General features: G+C 36.6%; 1 protein-coding gene across 3 annotated transcripts in view; it reads left to right on the forward strand.

The window, feature by feature from the left end:
• Positions 1 to 17,342, forward strand: part of EPS15 (epidermal growth factor receptor pathway substrate 15) — a 155,022-nt gene extending 137,680 nt beyond the window's left edge. For 2 of the 3 annotated variants that reach the window (XM_053895452.1, XM_019449314.2), the window contains exons 22-25: positions 6,620 to 6,696; positions 8,937 to 9,099; positions 13,172 to 13,365; positions 15,736 to 17,342. In XM_053895452.1, the coding sequence (XP_053751427.1) occupies positions 6,620 to 6,696; positions 8,937 to 9,099; positions 13,172 to 13,365; positions 15,736 to 15,882 (581 nt within the window). In that variant the 3' untranslated portion in view covers positions 15,883 to 17,342. The remainder of the gene's footprint in view (positions 1 to 6,619; positions 6,697 to 8,936; positions 9,100 to 13,171; positions 13,366 to 15,735) is intronic. The other variant, XM_019449315.2, reaches the window with a different exon arrangement.
• The last annotated feature ends 1,321 nt before the right edge of the window (positions 17,343 to 18,663 follow it).

An 18,663-nucleotide genomic window follows, 5' to 3' on the forward strand; every position in this document is an offset into this window, starting at 1 on the left:
TTATCATCTGCAACAAATACTGTCAGTTGCTTTCCTTAAAGTGACAGATTCACTGTTTATTTTGGAAGAAATGTTGCCAAATACCCAAATCTGAATAATCATTGTTTATCTGTTATTTCTTTCAAGTAAAAAGGACATTTCATGAAAAAAGCAGCTAGTTCAACCTGTTTCTCACACCATCATGCAAGTGCTTTTCCTCCAGATAGCCATCATACTTGCTACTCAGCAGAGGTGCTTTGTGTGTATTTCCCATTTTGTTACTCAGAATTACAAGAAGATGTGTGCCTTGGGGTCACAATTTATTAAAACTAATAATTTGTATTGGTTATCCAGGACAGTAAGTGCAACTGCCCTTTATTTTTCTCCTCCCTGCAAGTTTGTGATGGAGAAAAATACAATGGTTATCAAATAGTACAGTTTGGTGCTGCTGCCTTGATTCCCAGTAAGGCATCAGCAGTTCTATCTACCATTGGTTTTGCAACATTGTTGTAAATATCAGCACATTAAGAAATATAAATAACATCTTAATATTCTGAAAATAGTTTTCACTTTATAGATCTTCCTAAACAGGTCTTAGGGACCTCTGGGGTCCACACTTTGAGAACTTCTGATCTAATATGAACTGAGAGATTTCCTGTTGCTCTGGTCTCTGTTCCCTCAAGACAACTTGTTCCCAGGAGGTATCTGGGACAGATGTCTCCTTTTGTTCAAAACAGGAGCAAGAGAATAATCTCAGTGTTCTGGAGAAAAAGCTTAAGAGTAGAGGTTATCTTTTTAGTTCTGTATTAGCCTGGTGCTTTTGTTCTTCTCAAAATACACACTTCTTGTGGTGGGGATGTCCAATTCTGTGCCTTCAGCTACAGCCTGTTTCCTGATGACTCCTATTTAGCCTTCTAGTGTTGAACCCTCTCCTGAGCCTTCAGTGCCTTCAAGTTACCTGCTGGATATTTCCCCTTAGGTGTCAAGCTTAAAAGTTGAAATGATCATCTTTTCTAAATACTCTCTCCTTCAAAGTATTAGCATTTTTACTTTCTGTGCTAATGATACAGTTAGCCAATCATCTTAGACTTCTCTGTCATTCCTCACCTTCAATAAATTGCCAAATCCTGTTGTTTTACCCCCAAATGGACCCTGATTGTTCCTCTTATGCTCAGCTTTGCTTGATATTCTTACTTTGTTTCAGTTGGAGTGTGATCTTAAATTGCTTCCGTTCTTTTTTTACTTGATAATCTGTCATCTATGTCACTGCTAGTATAGTCTTTAACCTGTTTTTGTTTGCTTGTTTGTTTTTAAGAGAGAGTATGAGTGGGGGAGAGGGGCAGGCGGGGAGAGAGAATCTTTTTTTTTTTTTTTTAATTTACAGCCAAGTTAGTTAGCGTATAGTGCAATGATGATTTCAGGAGTAGACTCAGTGATTCATCCCCTACGTATAACACCCAGTGCTCATCCCAACAAGTATCCTCTTAAGTGTCCCTTGCCCATTTAGCCCATCCCCCCACCCACAACCCCTCCGGCAACCCTCAGTTTGTTCTCTGTATTTAAGAGTCTCTTATGTTTTGTCCCCCTCCCTGTTTTTCTATTATTTTTGCTTCCATTCCCTTATGTTCACCTGTTTTGTATCTTAAATTCCACATATGAGTGAAGTCATCTGATATTTGTCTTTCTCTGACTGATTTTGCTTAGCACAATACACTCTAGTTCCATTCAGTGTTACAAATGGCAAGATTTCATTCTTTGTGATTACCAAGTAGTACTCTATTGTTTGTGTGTGTGTGTGTATATGTGTGTGTGTGTGTGTGTGTGTGTGTGTGTGTGTGTGTGTGTGTTTGCGTGTGTGTGTGTATACACATACGTACCGCATCTTCTTTATCCATTCATCAATTGATGGACATTTGGGCTCCTTCCATACGTTGGCTATGGTCAATAGCACTGCTATAAACATTGAGGTGCATGTGCCCCTTCAAAACAGTACTGCTGTATCCTTTGGATAAATACCTAGTAGTCCAATTGCTGTAGTTCTATTTTTAATGTTTTGAGGAACCTCCATACCATTTTCCAGAGTGGTCGCACCAGTTTGCATTTCCACTAGCAGTGCAAAAGGGTTCCTCTTTCTCTGCATCCTCGCCAACATCTGTTGTTGCCTGAGTTGTTAATTTTAGCCATTTTGACAGGTGTGAGGTAGTATCTCATTATGGTTTTTATTTGTATTGGGGAGAGAGAGAATTTTAAGCAGGCTGCATGCTCAGTGGGGAGCCTGACACAGGCTCAATCCCATGACTCTGGGATCATGACCTGAGCCAAAACCAAGAGTCAGATGCTCAACTAACTGAGCCACCCAGGCACTTGTATGTTTTTAACTTGAGAGAGAGATCTTTCTTAACATTTGATCATGTTACTAACCACAAACCTAAGTTGCTAGCCCTGTTCTCCACACATACATGTGTATGTAATTTTTTAAAATTTATTTATTACTTATATTCTTTAAAATGATGTTTACTATATTACCTATATTATATTTTTATTATATGTATATATATTTAATGGTCTTTTACTTAATGTGTCACAGGTGTATGTCAGAAAGTAAAGTTGTTCACCCTATGAAATATAAAACAGTACTAAACATCTTCTGGATATCACATCTCTGTTAATAGCATTACCATCTACTCAGTTGCCCAAGCAGAGACCTGGGAGTCATCCTATGTTGTATCCCTACACTCCCATCCCAGGGCTTCTGGGACATAGCAGAGTCTTATCAATTGACTGCAGAAGCAATAAATAAATGATTTGTCTCAAATCTGCTACACTGGCATAAGATTTTGAATTGAATGGAAGTGTAAACAGTTTAGAGAGGGGTTGTCATGATTAGGACATGAGTGCCTGAGTCCAACTGCCTGGACTTATTCAGATAAAATTGCTGGGGCGCCTGGGTGGCTCAGTTGGTTAAGTGTCCAGCTGTTGGTTTCGGCTCAGGTCATGATCTCCCAGTTCATGGGTTTGAGCCCCGCATCGGGCTCTGTGCTGATAGTGCAGAGCCTGCTTGGGATTCTCTCTCTCATTCTCTCTCTCTGCCCCTCCCATGTGCTCTCTCTCACTCGTTCTCTCTCTCTCTCTCTCTCAGAATAAATAAATAAAAATTTAAAAAGTTGCTAATTCTTTAGGTTTTCTTAGTCTCCATTTCCTAAACAATAAAATGAGGTTAATAGTTCTACTTAATGGGTTTGTTGGGTAGATTAAATGAGATGATGTATGTTAAGGTATTTTATTGTGGTACCTATCACAGTAAATGGTAGCTACCGTTACTACTACTACTGCTGCTACTGCTACTGCTATTGCTACTACTACTTTTTCGTTTAATGATTTCCAAATCCTGGCTAATGTTACTGATTAATGTTACTTGTAATATACTCTTTGATAGTTCCAAGTGAAATAGGGACGAGAGAGAGAGAGAGAGAGAGAGAGAGAGAGAGAATAAGAATTGTTGCCAGCTGTCTTTTCCTGGAAAGGAATCTTTTAGTCCAAGATTGTTTTCTCTTCTTTTTGGTTTTTAAAACCCTTTTGTTCGTGAAATGAAAAATGTACTCTTTTAGTTATTTTTGTTGAGCAGATATCTGTCCCCTCCCCCGACTTTATGTATGTATGTTTGTTTTTAATGTATTTACTTAGTTTACTTATTCACAAAATCCTAACATCTGGAAACCACTGAGACTCTTAGAGGTGGCATTATACACCCAAGGTCACAATGTTTGCCTTCTTTATTCTCACCCCTATATCCCTGCTATTTTTCACCAAGAAGTTTAGAGGTTAGCCAGGAAAAAAAGATTAATCCCATAGAACAGGAAAAATGTAAGCTTTCCAAATAATTATAAACCTAAAGATAAACTTTTGTTCTTAAAAATTAAATGATAAATTACTCCTACTTCTAAAATTTGGTGATTGCAGGGGCACCTGGGTGGCTCAGTAGCTTGAGCGTCTGAGTTCAGCTCACATCATGATCTTGTGTTCATGGGTTCAAGCCCCACCTTGGGCTCTGTGCTGACATCTCAGAACCTGGAGTCTGCTTTGGAGTCTGTGTCTCCCTCTCTCTCTGCCCCTTGCCAGCTCACGCTCTGTCTCTCTCTGTCTCTCAAAAGAAAACATTAAAAATATTTTTTTAAATTGAGTGATTACAATAGAGACAGAAGGACATCAGATATTTTGAATATTTTGCCTCACACTGGGGTCTTTTTATCATTTATCCTTGTGAATAGACACATTGCAGACTGAAAGAATACTAAAGCAAATGCAGGTTACTCAGTTTCTACATATACTTTATTTTGGCTTGCAAAAGTTCTTTTACAAGTTTTTTACAAGTTCTTTTACTCTCTCACTGCCCTTCCCCCACACGTGTGCTCCTTCTTTGTTTATTATTTATTAATAAATAATTTATTATTTAATAAATAAATAAACATTTTTTAAAAACCTAGTTTCCCTTAGGGCACCTGGGTGGCTCAGTTGTTTAAGCATCTGACTCTTGATTTCAGCTCAGGTCATGATTTCAGTTTGTGGGACTGTGTCTTGTTACATGGTCTGGATAAGTTCATACTCAGTGAGTCCTTCCAGTTTCTAGAGAGGCCTCTACTTCACATCAGCCATGATCAGTATCTTAGAAAATTCTTGCCAAAGTCTTAATCCCCCACTTTGGGCAAAAGTGCTTTGTCATTCATCCAGGATACATTCCCCAGTGTTTGGACCAATGCTGAATAGGTCGTTTATTCTGATGAAGAAAGTGTAGAAAAACTCCAGTAAACTATATTTAGCATATTCTTTATACACAAATGTCATGTGTTTTATTAATGTCTTTCACAATGTGCACTTCACAGTATTTCAGTCAAACTTGACCTAACTCAACACTGTTGCCATGTGTGTCATGACTTCTTGTAAGAGCTGTGGCAGAAAACAAGCATGAAGCAGGTTTTCTAGTCCCTCCAAGGAAATGAGCCAACTCCTTCTCCCTCATTACCATTCTACCAGTCAGGAGAACATCTGTACCCTGGTTGTGCCTCAGTTGCTGTGGTATCAGCAATAACAGGCGGAGAAGGAAAAAGAAGGGAAAGCCTAAAACAACAGCCATGACTAGGCTGGTCCCCAGGCTGTGTAGTTATAAAAAAATGTCTTTTATGGCTAACGTGTAGAATTTCCTGTAACTCTGGATTTTTTTCTTCTTTAAGATCAGAGTTGTTGTTATATTTCTAAAGGACTGATTTTATTTATGCTTCTTCCCACCCCCTTTACCTGCTTCCTCCACCTCATGACTGTCTTGGTAACACAGCAACCAAAAGTAATATATGCCTTTCTGCCCCTCTTCAGTTTATGTCCATGGTATACTGATTTTTAGAGGTAAAGGCACACTTTACACATTTAAATGGCTATGTGGGCATACTTTTATTTTTTTTTTCTTTTCAATTTTATATTTAAATTATAGTTAACATACAGTGCAATAGTGGTTTCAGGTGTAGAATCCAGTGATTCATCACACACTTTTGTTTTAAAACCAATTTGATGTAAAGATGAAGATTTAAGGAAGAATAAGGGAAGTTTTTCAGTGCCTGTTTGCTCTGTCTTACCCTGTCTCTTGTACTTCTCTTTGCCTTCCTTTGTTTCTGTTTTCCTATATCAAGTAACAATTCTTATAAACATTCTTTGACTTTATTGGTAGTCATTATGCCTGAATAGATGAAACATAGTTCAGAGTACATCAGTTTATTCCTGCTGAAATGTTAATCCATTTAGCAGTGCACTGTGATCGAACAGAAAACTTCTCATGCCTGGGAGCAGGTTAAATAATTATGTTTGCAATTCATGTTCCTTCTGCCTGGAATGTCTTTCTCTTTCCCACCTCCATATATTCCTTGTTTAAAAGACCTATCTCAAATGTAATGGCTTCTTCTCCTAGAAGAAGCCTACAACATGTTCTTGTTAGACTCCTTGTTAGACTGCAAGATTTTGGGGGGTAAGAACTGTATTTTCTTGGACTTGATATTCAAGAAATGTTTTTGACCATTCATTTTTCATTGGATAAGCCGTATTCACTTTTTTTAAAGACTTTACAATCTAATAATGGTGACATCAATCACAGATAACCATAATACAAACTAGAATGCAGTCACTGCCACAAAGAAGGAAGAAATCACTTCTTGCTGTGGGAATTAGAGACACCTAGGTTATCCCAGGCTTTGTGGATGAGGCAACATTTAAAATGTGCCATGAAGGATGAGTGTGAAATGTGAAATTAATGGGACCTGGCTTTTTTTAATTTCTTGATGGCTTTATTAGAAATAGTTTAAGTGCATGGGAACTATATGATTTGACATATTCCAAAGCCTTAAACCTAGAATTAGTTTTCTTGCTTTTGATCTGAAATCATTCATGGCTTGATTTATACAAAAGAATGTAATGTATGTGTGTCAGGGGTGAGGTATCAACTTGTTCACTATCTTTGTGAACTTAAGTCACAAATTCAGGAACTGATATTTAGGATTAGGTATTTTTCATCTGTCTGAATGTTTGTACCAACCAAAAGAGGTCATGAAATTCTGATGTATTTCTGTCCTATTGGATTGATTTTCTTTATTCATTTTAGCCACAGATCCCTTTGCTTCTGTTTTTGGAAATGAATCATTTGAAGATGGATTTGCTGACTTTAGCACATTATCAAAGGTAATCTGCAGTGATTAAGTGGGAAAGTAAAATATACTGTGTTTCTACCAGTGGAACAATCCTTCCTTTCAGTTATGTAGCCCTCACAGACATTGCAACTTGATTTCAGCAAGTTACTGTAAATGTTGTTTTCAGATAGAAATGATAGATAAGATGGGGCGCCTGGGTGGCTCAGTTGGTTGAGCATCTGACTTTGGCTCAGGTCATGATGTCATGATTCATGGGTTCGAGCCCTGCATCAGGCTCTGTGCTGACAGCTCAGATCCTGAAACCTGCTTCAGATTCTGTATCTCTGTCTCTCTCTGCCCCTACCCCACTCATGCTCTGTCTCTCTGACTGTTAAAAATAAACATGAAAAATTTTTTGAAAAAAAAAAAAAAGAAATGATAAGATATAATTAAAGTAGACATATTTCAATACATAAAGATGGTGGTGATGGTACAGGTAATTATAATTTTCTACTGACAGTTTAGCTCAACAGCTTCATTTTAAGAGTTTTCTGTCTTTTTTTAAAAAGTATTTATTTTTGAGAGAGAGTGAGGCTGGTGGGGCAGAGAGAGAGAGAGAGAGAGGATCCCAAGCAGGCTCCACATTGCCAATGCAGAGCCCAAATTAGGGCTGTTTAACCTACTGAGCCACCCAGGCACCCCAAGTCTTCTGCCTTTTTAAACATATTTCTTCCAGTTGAAGAGGCACCTGGGTGGCTCAGTCAGTTAAGCGTCCGACTTCGGTTCAGGTCATGATATCACAGTTCATGAGTTCAAGCCCCGTGTTGGGCTCTGTGCTGACAGCTCAGAGCCTGGAGGCTGCTTTGGATTCTGTGTCTCCCTCTCTGTTTCTGACCCTCCCCTGCTCACGCTCTCTCTCTCTCTCTCTCTCTGTCTCTCTGTCTCTCTCAAAAATAAATAAGCATTAAAGAAAATTAAACATGTTTCTTCCAGTTGAACTACATTTCCCCCCTGTTGACTATCTGGGTCAATAGCTGTAAAATCTGGGCATCATTCTATCTTCTCTGCATTGGTTACTTCATTTTATGTTCTGAGGCTGTTAGGGTTAGTATTAAGACATTTAATACACATAGTCCAGCTCTGTATGTCCACTATCTATTTTCCAGTGTAGCTCTAGGATTGATTCAGACCAAAAGAGTAAAATTAGAGTATATGTAAAATTGTCTAGATCATCGGTTCTCAGCTGGATGTTATTCCCCCACCCCCAACCCTCAGTTATTTGGCATTGTCTAGAGACATTACTGGTTGTCACAACTGGGGAGGGGGACTACTCATATCTAGTGGATAGAGACTAGGGGTGCTGTTAAACATTCTACAGCACAGTGTCTGTCTCCCCACAACACAGAATTATGTACAGCCCACATTTTAAGTAGTACTGTAGAAAAATACTGGCCTAAATATGATCTAAACCCATCATGTTTGATTCATTATAGAAAAGTGAATCTTTCATTACTCCCGGTATTAGAAAGGCACGTTAAGACTTGTCATTCCATGGGATCAGTTTGCTTTTAAAAATTAACTTTCAAGTTGTTTTTAATGTTTTTCAAGATGCTATTTTCTTTGGCATTAGTATTAAATCTTTCCTATATTTAATTACATTGGGAAGTGTGGAATCAGTATTTTTTTTCTTTATCATTTGGATCAAATATTCACTTGAGGAAAAACATATAGTCCCTTTAAAATGGACCTCAGGTGGTATTGTATTTCCTGAAGCTTGAAAAACTTAAAAAAATTCTTTTAATATTTATTTATTTTTAAGAGAGAGAGAGAGAGAGAGAGAGACAGAGTGTGAGCAGGGGAGGGGCAGAGAGAGAGGGAGACACAGGATCCGAAGCAGGCTCCAGGCTCCAAGCCATCAGCACAGAGCCTAATGTGGGGTCTTGAACTCATGAGCCAAGAGATCATGACCTGAGCTGAAGTCCAACGCTTAACCGACTGAGCTACCCAGGTTCCCCAAGCTTGAAAGACTTTTAATCCAGAGTTGGCTTGTTTTGGTATGATATGTTGCTTTTAATAAGTAGTGATGTTATAATCACTACTCATATAAAACAGTTTTTTAAAAGTTTTTCCCTTTTGGCCCTGAATGCAAAGGTTAACATGTCAGTGCTCTCCGAATTGAAATAAATAAAGCTGCATAATAATGAAGATCATTCTTCTAAATGTTACATGACCGTATATAATTTGGTTGGTATAATTTATATAACCACGTATAACATTTCTTTTCAAACAAAGGTCAACAATGAAGATCCTTTTGGTTCAGCCACATCAAGCTCTGTCAATAATGTGGTCATTAAAAAAAATGTGCTTGAGGAAACATCAGTCAAAAGTGAAGATGTACCCCCAGCACTGCCACCAAAGACTGGAACTCCAACAAGACCCTGCCCACCACCACCTGGTATGAGAGTTGGTATCTTTCTTAAGTCAACTGAGATGCTTTTTCTCCTTCTGAAAAATATTGGTGTGGGCCTCATAGACTTACATAAAGGGCTTTAAACAAAACAAGTCAAAAAACATGACAGAAACTGTTCTGACCTCCGTACGGAATTACAGACATGTGCCTAAGAGGCTAGCATGGGTAACATGAACCACTTTTCTGGCAAGAGCTCATTTCTTTTTAAATCATTTTAGAGTGGCAGTAAATGGAAAGGACCGTTATCAGTGAAATGGCTTGCTTTTTGGAAACTCATTGATTACCATTTACCCAACAGTTTTTTCACTTTGGTGCTTTAATTAAATTAATTTCTGTAAGAGAAGATTAAGTTGAAGGCCCCTTCTTTTCCTGCCCAATGCAAAAGTTTCCATAAATCCTTTGATGTGACAATATATTGCCTTTTGGTATCCAGAATTCAGCAACATAGCAATTTAAAAGAATGTATTTTTCTTGAAGCAAAGTATTATCTTACCTCACTTAATAAGAGATTCCTTTATTTTCTGAAAGTAATTTTTTTGGTCCAGGAATAAATTCTTAATGTTTTTAGTTTTTAGTTTTGTTTTGTTTTTAACGAAGATAGTTCACAAGAAGTGGCTAAAAAGGCAATCCCTGAGTAGACATAGTGCTGCTAGGCTGTTATGTGAGAAGACCTATCTGGTACGTGGTTATTTTAATCACGTATCACTCCTTGGCAAATTTTTAGCCACAGTAGTTACAGATTTTTATGCTTGCCTTTCATAATAACCTCCCTGTGGTATTTCTTGGGCAGATTATTTTTTTCTTTTTTGACTTAAAAAATTGCATGTACAATTGTTAATACTCAATTATCTGTTGAAAAATCAGGTAAACAAATTAAATGATTTCTATCTTTTAAGGAAAAAGAGCCTATATTATATATTTCTAGAAGGTAAGATTGTCAAGAGTATATTAAAAAACAAATAAGTCAACAAATAATCCCATTGAAAAATGGGCAGAAGACATGGACAGACATTTCTCCAAAGAAGACATTCACATGGCCAACAGACATATGACAAGATGCTCAGCATCACTCTTTGTCAGGGAAGTGCAAGTTAAAACTACATGATGTCACCTCACACTTGTCAGAATTACTAAAATCAAAAACACTAGAAACAAGTGTTGATGAGGTTGTGGAGAAACAAGTCTTGATGAGGTTGTGGAGAAAAAGGAACCTTTGTGTACTGTTGGTGGGAATGCAAGCTGGTGTGGCCAGTGTCAAAAATAGCATGGACGTTACTCAAAAAATTAAATATAGAAATACCATGTGATCCAGTATTTCCACTACTGGGTATTTACCCAAAGAATATGAAAACACTAATTTGAAAAGATTTATCCATCCCTACTTTATAGCAGCATCATTTACAATAGCCAGGATATGGAAGAGCCCAGATGTCCATCAACTGATGATTGGATAAAGAAGATGCAGTATATATATATATAGTGGGATATTACTCAGCCATAAAAAAGAATGAAATCTTGCCATTTGCAACAACATGGATGGATCTAGAGAGTATAATGCTAAGTGAAATAAATCAGAGAAAGACAAATACCATATGATTTCACTCATATGTGGAATTTAAGAAACAAAACAGATGAATAAAGAAAAAAAAAGAGACAAACCAAGAAAGAGACTCTTAACTGTAGAGAATAAACAGATCATTACCAGAGGGCAGGTGGGTGGGGGATGTGTGAAATAGGTGCAGGAGATTAAGAGTTACAGTGATGAGCACTGAGTAATATATTAGAATTGTTGAATCACTACACTGTACACCTGAAACTAATATGATACTTTATGTTAACTATAATGGACTTAAAATTAAGAAAAAAAAAAAAATGAGTCAATTAGCTTAAGTTTTTTTGTTTTTTGGGTTTTTTTAATTTTTAACGTTTATTTATTTTAGAGAGACAGAGTATGAGCAGGGGAGGAGCAGAGAGAGAGACACACAGAATTCGAAGCAGGCTCCAGGCTCTGAGCGGTCAGTGCAGAGCCTGACACGGGGCTGGAACTCACAAACTGTGAGATCATGACCTGAGCCAAAGTCGGATGCTCAACCATCTGAGCCACCCAGGCGCCCCTTATTTAAGTTTTATACCTGTATGATGCCAATAGAGAAGTTATTTTTTTAAATACTAAGTAAAATAATATATAATCTAAGGATTTTCAGCAAAATGAGTATACATCACTATAGAAGTGTCAAGGAAAAAAGGATGGTTTGTTGGAGAGAGCTTAAAGAGACTGGGAGCTTAAAGATCTGGGTGCTAAATCTGAGTGTCCTCAGACTAGCTCTGTGATCTTGAGTGTGTAATTTCTTTTTAAAAATTTTTATTAAATGTTTATTTATTTTTGAAGGAGAGAGAGAGACAGAGTGTGAGTGGGGGAGGGGCAGAGAGAGGGAGACACAGAATCTGAAGCAGGTTCCAGGCTCTGAGCTGTCAGCACAGAGCCCAACGCGGGGCTGGAACTCACAAACCGCGAGATCATGACCTGAACCAAAGTTGGACGCTTAACCGACTGAGCCACCTAGGTGCCCCTTGAGTGTGTAATTTCATATGTCTGAGCCTCAGCTGTCTGAGCTGTTAGATGGTGGCAAAAACTCCCAATTTCGCCTACCTTCACAGGATTGTTAGAAGGATCGATATGAACATCTTTTGTAAGCTGCTACAGTGATGAAAAGACTCTGTTATGATTGCTATTAGCAGCTTAACAAATTTTAGGAAAAATACGTATTTGAAAATATTTAACACCTGTATGTGTCATTTTCCTTCAAGAAGTACTAAGTTAAGACTTTAAAATTAGAGAACTTGTTTGAAAATGGTGATGAGTTGAGCGACAGCAGAACACTGTGGTTTGATCAAAAATTAGTTTATCAGCAACCACAAAAGTTTAGGCCCTGGGCTTCAAAACATTTTCTTCATTCTTCAATTTGAAATATCGTAGGTGGCAAAAAGGAGGTAGGGTACTCCAAGGTAAGTTTTAATCATGTTCCCAGGTATTAGATAGATAGATTGATCCAGAGAAAAATCAGAAGAATATAGTCTTCTATTTTATTTTATTTCATTTTTACTTTTACTTTTATTTTTTTAATTTACATCCAAAATAGTGTATAGTGCAACAATGATTTCAGGAGTAGATTCCTTAATGCCCCTCATCCCCCCTCCCACACCCCCTCCAGTAACCCTCTGTTTGTTCTCCGTATTTATGAGTCTCTTATGCTTTGTCCCCCTCCCTGTTTTTATATTATTTTTGTTTCCCTTCCCTTATGATCACCTGTTTTGTCTCTTAAATTCCTCATATGAATGAAGTCATATGATATTTGTTTTCCTCTAATTTTGCTTAGCATAATACCCTCCAATTCCATCCACGTAGTTGCAAATGGCAAGATTTCATTCTTTTTGATTGCCAAGTAGTACTCCATTGTATATATACCGCATCTTTATCCATTCATCCATTGATGGACATTTGGGCTCTTTCCATAGTTTGGCTATTGTTGATAGTGCTGCTATAAACATTGGGGTCCATGAATCCCTTCAAAACAGCACACCTGTATCCTTTGGATAAATACCTAGTAGTGCAATTGCTGGGTTATAGTCATTTTTCAGAGGTCATTTGCCCTTACTCCTGCTCTATCAGGCTGAGGTTATAACAGCAAAGACCATTTCTGTCTTTATTTTTTGTCATCTCTTCCTGTTTCATCCTTTCCTCTCTCTTCTTGGGAACATGCTACTTTGGGGAAGACAGGGTTTACTCTCTGGGCAGAAATGATTCCTGGCCCATTCCTTTCCCCTTTGCTGTTTCTTCATTTAGCAACATAGAGCTGGAATATATTTGAGAGGTTGTGTGTTAAAGAGTTGAGGACTGACCTTTGGTGTGGTCATTAAAGACCATACTAAAAAATGTGCTTTAGGCACTCACCTCCCTTCCCCCACCCCCAGTTCTTTAATGCTCTCTGTGTTCATGTTCTTCTGTGTTTGTTTGCCATTTTTGCATGTTGAGTTAATTGTAATGATTTTGATCCAGGGAAAAGACCCATCAACAAATTGGATTCTTCTGATCCTTTTAAACTGAATGATCCATTTCAGCCTTTCCCAGACAATGATAGCCCTAAAGAAAAAGATCCTGATATGTTTTGTGATTCATTCACTTCTACTACTACCACTGCTACCACTACCAATAAAGAGGCTGACCCAAGCAATTTTGCTAACTTCAGTGCTGTAAGTACTGTGAATGGGCTGGTTGGGGGAAAATATTTCCATTTACAGTTTAAAAGGTTTTCAAAGATTACTTTGGAGTCTGCCAAATTTGCATCATTTCAACTAAATTTACCAACATACAAAAAATGATCTATATTCCTCTCCCAACCAAAATTTCTGTTTGATTCTGTTTTGATGGTTCTAACATTGTTCCATTGCACAAATGATTTTAGTAGTCTTAGTTCTTGTGATATATACCAGTTGTTTTGCAAACCCTTCTCTTAGTCTTAGTAAACATATAAATGAAATCTTGACAGTTATTATTTTGCAAATTGTAATGGATGATGGGCCATTAGAGAGTCATTTGCTGTCTGCCCGCTGGATGAATAATGGCAATAATGAGCTTATGTATTTGTAACTGTGTATGTGTGTTTGTGTATAAAGTTTTCATGATTTCTGGAGACCTGTCAGCAACTATTATATGAGAGGGTAAGGCCAAGGATTCTTTGAATAGAAGGCGAAACTCTGTTTTTTATAAGATAGTATTTTTAAAATGTACATGTTGGTTTTATGAAATAAATACAATTGTCAAGCTAAACAATCTTTAATTACTTGGAGGGCTCTAATTCACAATTAGAAATTCCATATATTCCATACTTACTCTGCATTCTCCCAGAGCTGACTGAAATAGGCAGACCATTAAAAACAATGGAAAGATGCTGTGATAACCCATAGATAAGGGCTATAAGATCACAGAAATGGATCTTATTTATAGACATACTATGGAGACACAACTATGGAGGTGTCGCTCTGGAGGGACAAAGCAGTGATATATATTCCATCATTATTTACATAAAAACAAAGCTTTTTTTAAATAAGAATCTTCGAGTAGGTAACAGAAGCTTCATTTCCCTAGATTTTTTTTAGACAATGACTTTCAAAGTGCCTCTTCTATAATAAAGGAATTTTCCTCTACTTACCACCTTAGCCCCTTGAGATGTATTTGGAAATAGAAGATCTGGGTAACCCTGGCCACAGTCTGTCTCATGTCTCCCTCCGTATAGCATTGGGTCATTCAACCAGGCAATGTATCCTTATAGCTCTTTCTAGTTGGAAAGGAGGTAGCCAGGAATCTGCATGCAGACAAAATTAGACTAAGCCACCTTTCATTCTTTCTTTCTTTTTTTTCCAGCTTTTGACTATGTACTCCATAGTCATAGAAGAAGTCCAGTGGCTTCTTCTGAATGTGAAGGAGCAGAATAAGAATCAATATTTTGAATACTAGAAAATGGAGTGTCAGAATTATACTGACTTAACTTTGTTACATAGAATTTGAGTTGTTTCAAGCAGAGAATCCAGAAATTGCTCTCTTTAGGAAATTATAATCTGCTTATTATAAAATACCTTCTGGCTGTGGTATTTAATATCTTAAATATGATTTCAGCAAGTCAGAATCTTATTGGAATAAGTCTTGAACAATAGTAGAGGCATTATGCTTATTTTATACTTCAGAATTTCAATATAGTATAATATAACGCAACTCATAATAAAAATGCCTGCCTTTTTTCATTATGAAAGATTTGTTAAGTATTGTTAAGTTTCAAACTCCCTCTAACTCACTAGGGAAAAAGCTACCATCTTCAAAAAGCCTGACAATTTCTTTAATTTCATCATGTTATGGTATTCCTTTGTATGACAAGACTTCAAACCAAGGAAAACTTTTTTATTTTGTATCTGTCAGTGTTGCTGTTTTGGGTAGATAAAAATATTTCCCTGACTGATGGTAAGGTTTAAGGTTTATTAATTTTAAGTGTATAGTTTTATTTAGACTGAGTCAAAAAGTTCTCAGTGCCTGCAAAAATCTTTACAATGCATTAAAAAAATAATTTGGTCCACTTCTTGTTTAGTATACCCAGTATTCTTTTTTTATGTATAGCAAAATCAGCATATTCTTGCTACATAGTTTTTCTGTACATGAGAGCGAGCGTAAGGTAGGAAATCATCAGTGGGATTAAGTTGAAATGATTGATCATGTGAGGATGCTCCCTGAGGTTGAAGTAATTAGTGTTTTGCATTACATTAAAAGGCTAGCCTACCTGTTTGTAAATGTCCTAATTCACCTTAAGCATTTCTACTTTTTAAAAGTGTTTTAATATTTAGTTTTATAGACTTTCTATCAGTAGACTGTAATAATTTTTAAAATTAAACCACATTTAATAACTGGTAAAACTAAGTGTGTTTTCAGGGAAAAAAAAATTAACAGGTAGCAAATAAGACTATTCCCAGAGTCCTTGCAGGTGAAACAAGTATTTAATGTCCTTTGTAACAACTGTTTTCCTTCTTTTTGTTTGTTTTACTCATTAACTTGTTTATCCATCTTTTAAATGGCAGTATCCCTCTGAAGAAGATATGATCGAATGGGCCAAGAGGGAAAGTGAGAGAGAGGAAGAGCAGAGGCTTGCCCGATTGAATCAGCAAGAGCAGGAAGACTTAGAACTGGCTATTGCACTCAGCAAATCTGAGATATCAGAAGCATGAAGAATTCTCCTGTCCTTTGTCAACCATACAGTATTCTTCTTCCTGAATACTGAAGCTCTTTACAGTGTGTATGAAAACTACCTATGAGCATGGGAATACAAAAGGTTTGCGATTCCTGTAAATGTGACAAAAGTTTGTTTTGGTTTTTTGTTTTTGTTTCTTACTCCATTTCAGATTTGTCTTTTTTTTTTTTCTTTCCACCTATAAAAGCAGTAACCCAGTCAGAAAACTTCACCTACACCCCTATTCTGGTGTGCATTTACTGTGAGCTTTTGCCTGCCTGTGCTTTTACTTGTAAAGCTAGAGTACCCAAGCTTCTGCCTTCTGGAATATACAGAAATAGTTTCATCCCTGTGCTACCCTTGTTCTGTAGTTACTCTGATGATAGCCAGTGGGGTTCTTAAAGTTTGCAGTACTCTTCTCTGATTTGAATGGTTGAGGGAGGGGAAGGGAAAGAACATCCTATTTCTTTTATGATAGTGAAAATTGGCTAGTTTAAAGTATATGTTTGTATTTCCTTATAATTAATACCGTTCACTTTGTTTTTTATAGACAAGGAAAAATATTTTGCGTAAATTGACTCCATTATTGAAAAAGGAATGCTTTAGATTGAACCATTACAGCTTCAGATTCAATCTTGTCCTAAATAAAAATGTTAAAGCCTCATGTGTGAAATATACTTTTAAAAAAATTTCTCTGGACTTAAAGAATTTTAGATGAACAGATTACCTCTCCATAATTTTAAGTACTAGATAGTGGAGAAAACCCTATCACTTAAAGTATCCTCATCAGTATAAGGTAAGCAAAAATCTTAACATGGCAGCCATTCTGCCATTGGTATGGCACTGTCCTCCTTAGTTCATGGTAGGTTTATTTTTGTACTTTGCAGAAGAAACTTTAGCAAGCTAGAACTGGAAGGTACTTTAAATTTTTGTATACATATATTTTTGTTTCCTTTAATGAAGGCTCACTTACTTGAACTGTAAAAACTTCCACTGAATACAAATGAGAAGTGACATGTATTAAATCATATTATTGTTTTTTGTCCATCTTTGTGGTTTAAAATAGTTAATTCTCTTCCTGGGTTTGTTTGTTTGTTTGTTTTTTAACCTATAAAGTTGGCAGGCTAGCAAAAAAAATCTTTTTTTTTTTAATTGGGAGAGAAGAGACCTACCAAATTGTCAAAGCTCTTCATGTGTTAAAAGCCTGTCTCCTGTAAAACTGAGCTAGCAGACAAGCTGAATTTGAAATAGACTGTGGTGTAGGCTGTAAATTGTAGAATAACCTTAGTTTTCTTTTAACATCAGTAATTGACTTAGATAATGTATTGAATACCAAGATGAAAAATGCACCTACAAACTAAAAATCTCTGTGGTCACCAAGTCAAGGTGGTATTGATCTGTGTTAATCAGAGTAACTTATTGCCTAGCCTATGAATAAATTCCAAAATATCCAATTCATTTTATCTTGAAATGGTGCTTTTTTTTCCTCTCCACACACAATTTAAAACAAACTTAAACCACATTCTTGCACTGCTTTTTTATACTTTTATAAATTGAAACATTTCAGCATAGAAGTTATACATATGAAGCAAGGGCTGACTCATAATCGTAAGTCTTTAATTTAGATAAACTAATCCAGTGACCTAAGGATATACTACAAAAGTTGATTGAAAGGGTAGTGTTGGGAGTTGTTAGGTAGTGGTTTTGGGGGGTTTTTTCCTTCCCCTTAAACTTCAGGAAAAAGGTAAGTTGACTTGAATAACCTTCTTTTGCACTGGGAAAATGAACAGATGTTTGAAATGCTTTTAAAATATTTTTTTTAATTAAAAAGCCACTCTGGAAAATATTAAATATCTGTAACTTATAAATACCAACTTTCGATGTAATAAATGTACCCTAACCTTATGTTTGTTTAACTGGATTACATAGATTCTTATCTTTTGTTAAAATATGTATACTCAGTGGGCCAATATAATATTAAAATATGTATATATATTATATACATATGTATGTGTGTGTGTGTGTGTGTGTGTGTGTGTGTGTGTGTGTAATCTTGCTCCATGCTCACTCGTAGGAAATGAATGTCTTAGAGTCATTTGTGATTACATTTTATGTCGTTGACTCTGGCTGCAGAGCCTGTGCTTTAAAAGGACAGATAAGTATTCCTGAGAGCTAAGTGGCACTACTTACAAAGTTTTAACCATCTTCCACATACTTGTTCAAATTTATTTGGGCTCTCTATAGACTTTTCTCTTATGTTTCAAACTTCCAAACTGTAGCCTGTAATTATGAGAACAATAAACTTTAAGTAATAATAAAGCATACTATCCATATATCCTATTTGAAATGGAGTTTTGCAGTTCTCTGTTATGTCCATGCTGTGTCCAAGGAGGGGTAGGTATACAGTCAGCACTGATTAATATGTGTAAAGTGCTTGATGCGGTACCTGGTATAGAGTAAATACTCAATAAATATCAACTACTATTTTTAGTTATCATGTCCTGTTTTTGTGAAAGAAAGATAGGAAATGTGTATGCATAGGGACAGTGCCTGAAACATACATGGCTTTGTGTATATTTGTTGAATGAGGATTTGTGACCTGGACCCTAGGAGGGCACCATGACATAAAGAATTCATGCAGTCCTGGGATTGAATCCCTAGTCTGCCAGTTTGGAGAAAGATATCTTTGAGAAACTTACTTAGCCTCCCTGAGCCTCATTTTCGTTATCTAAATGAATACTGTAATACTTGACTCATAGGATTTTTCTGAAGGATTTCA

Source organism: Panthera pardus, unplaced genomic scaffold (assembly GCF_024362965.1).
Source record: "Panthera pardus isolate Hobbes unplaced genomic scaffold, ASM2436296v1 HiC_scaffold_11, whole genome shotgun sequence".
Classification (NCBI taxonomy): Eukaryota; Metazoa; Chordata; class Mammalia; order Carnivora; family Felidae; genus Panthera; species Panthera pardus.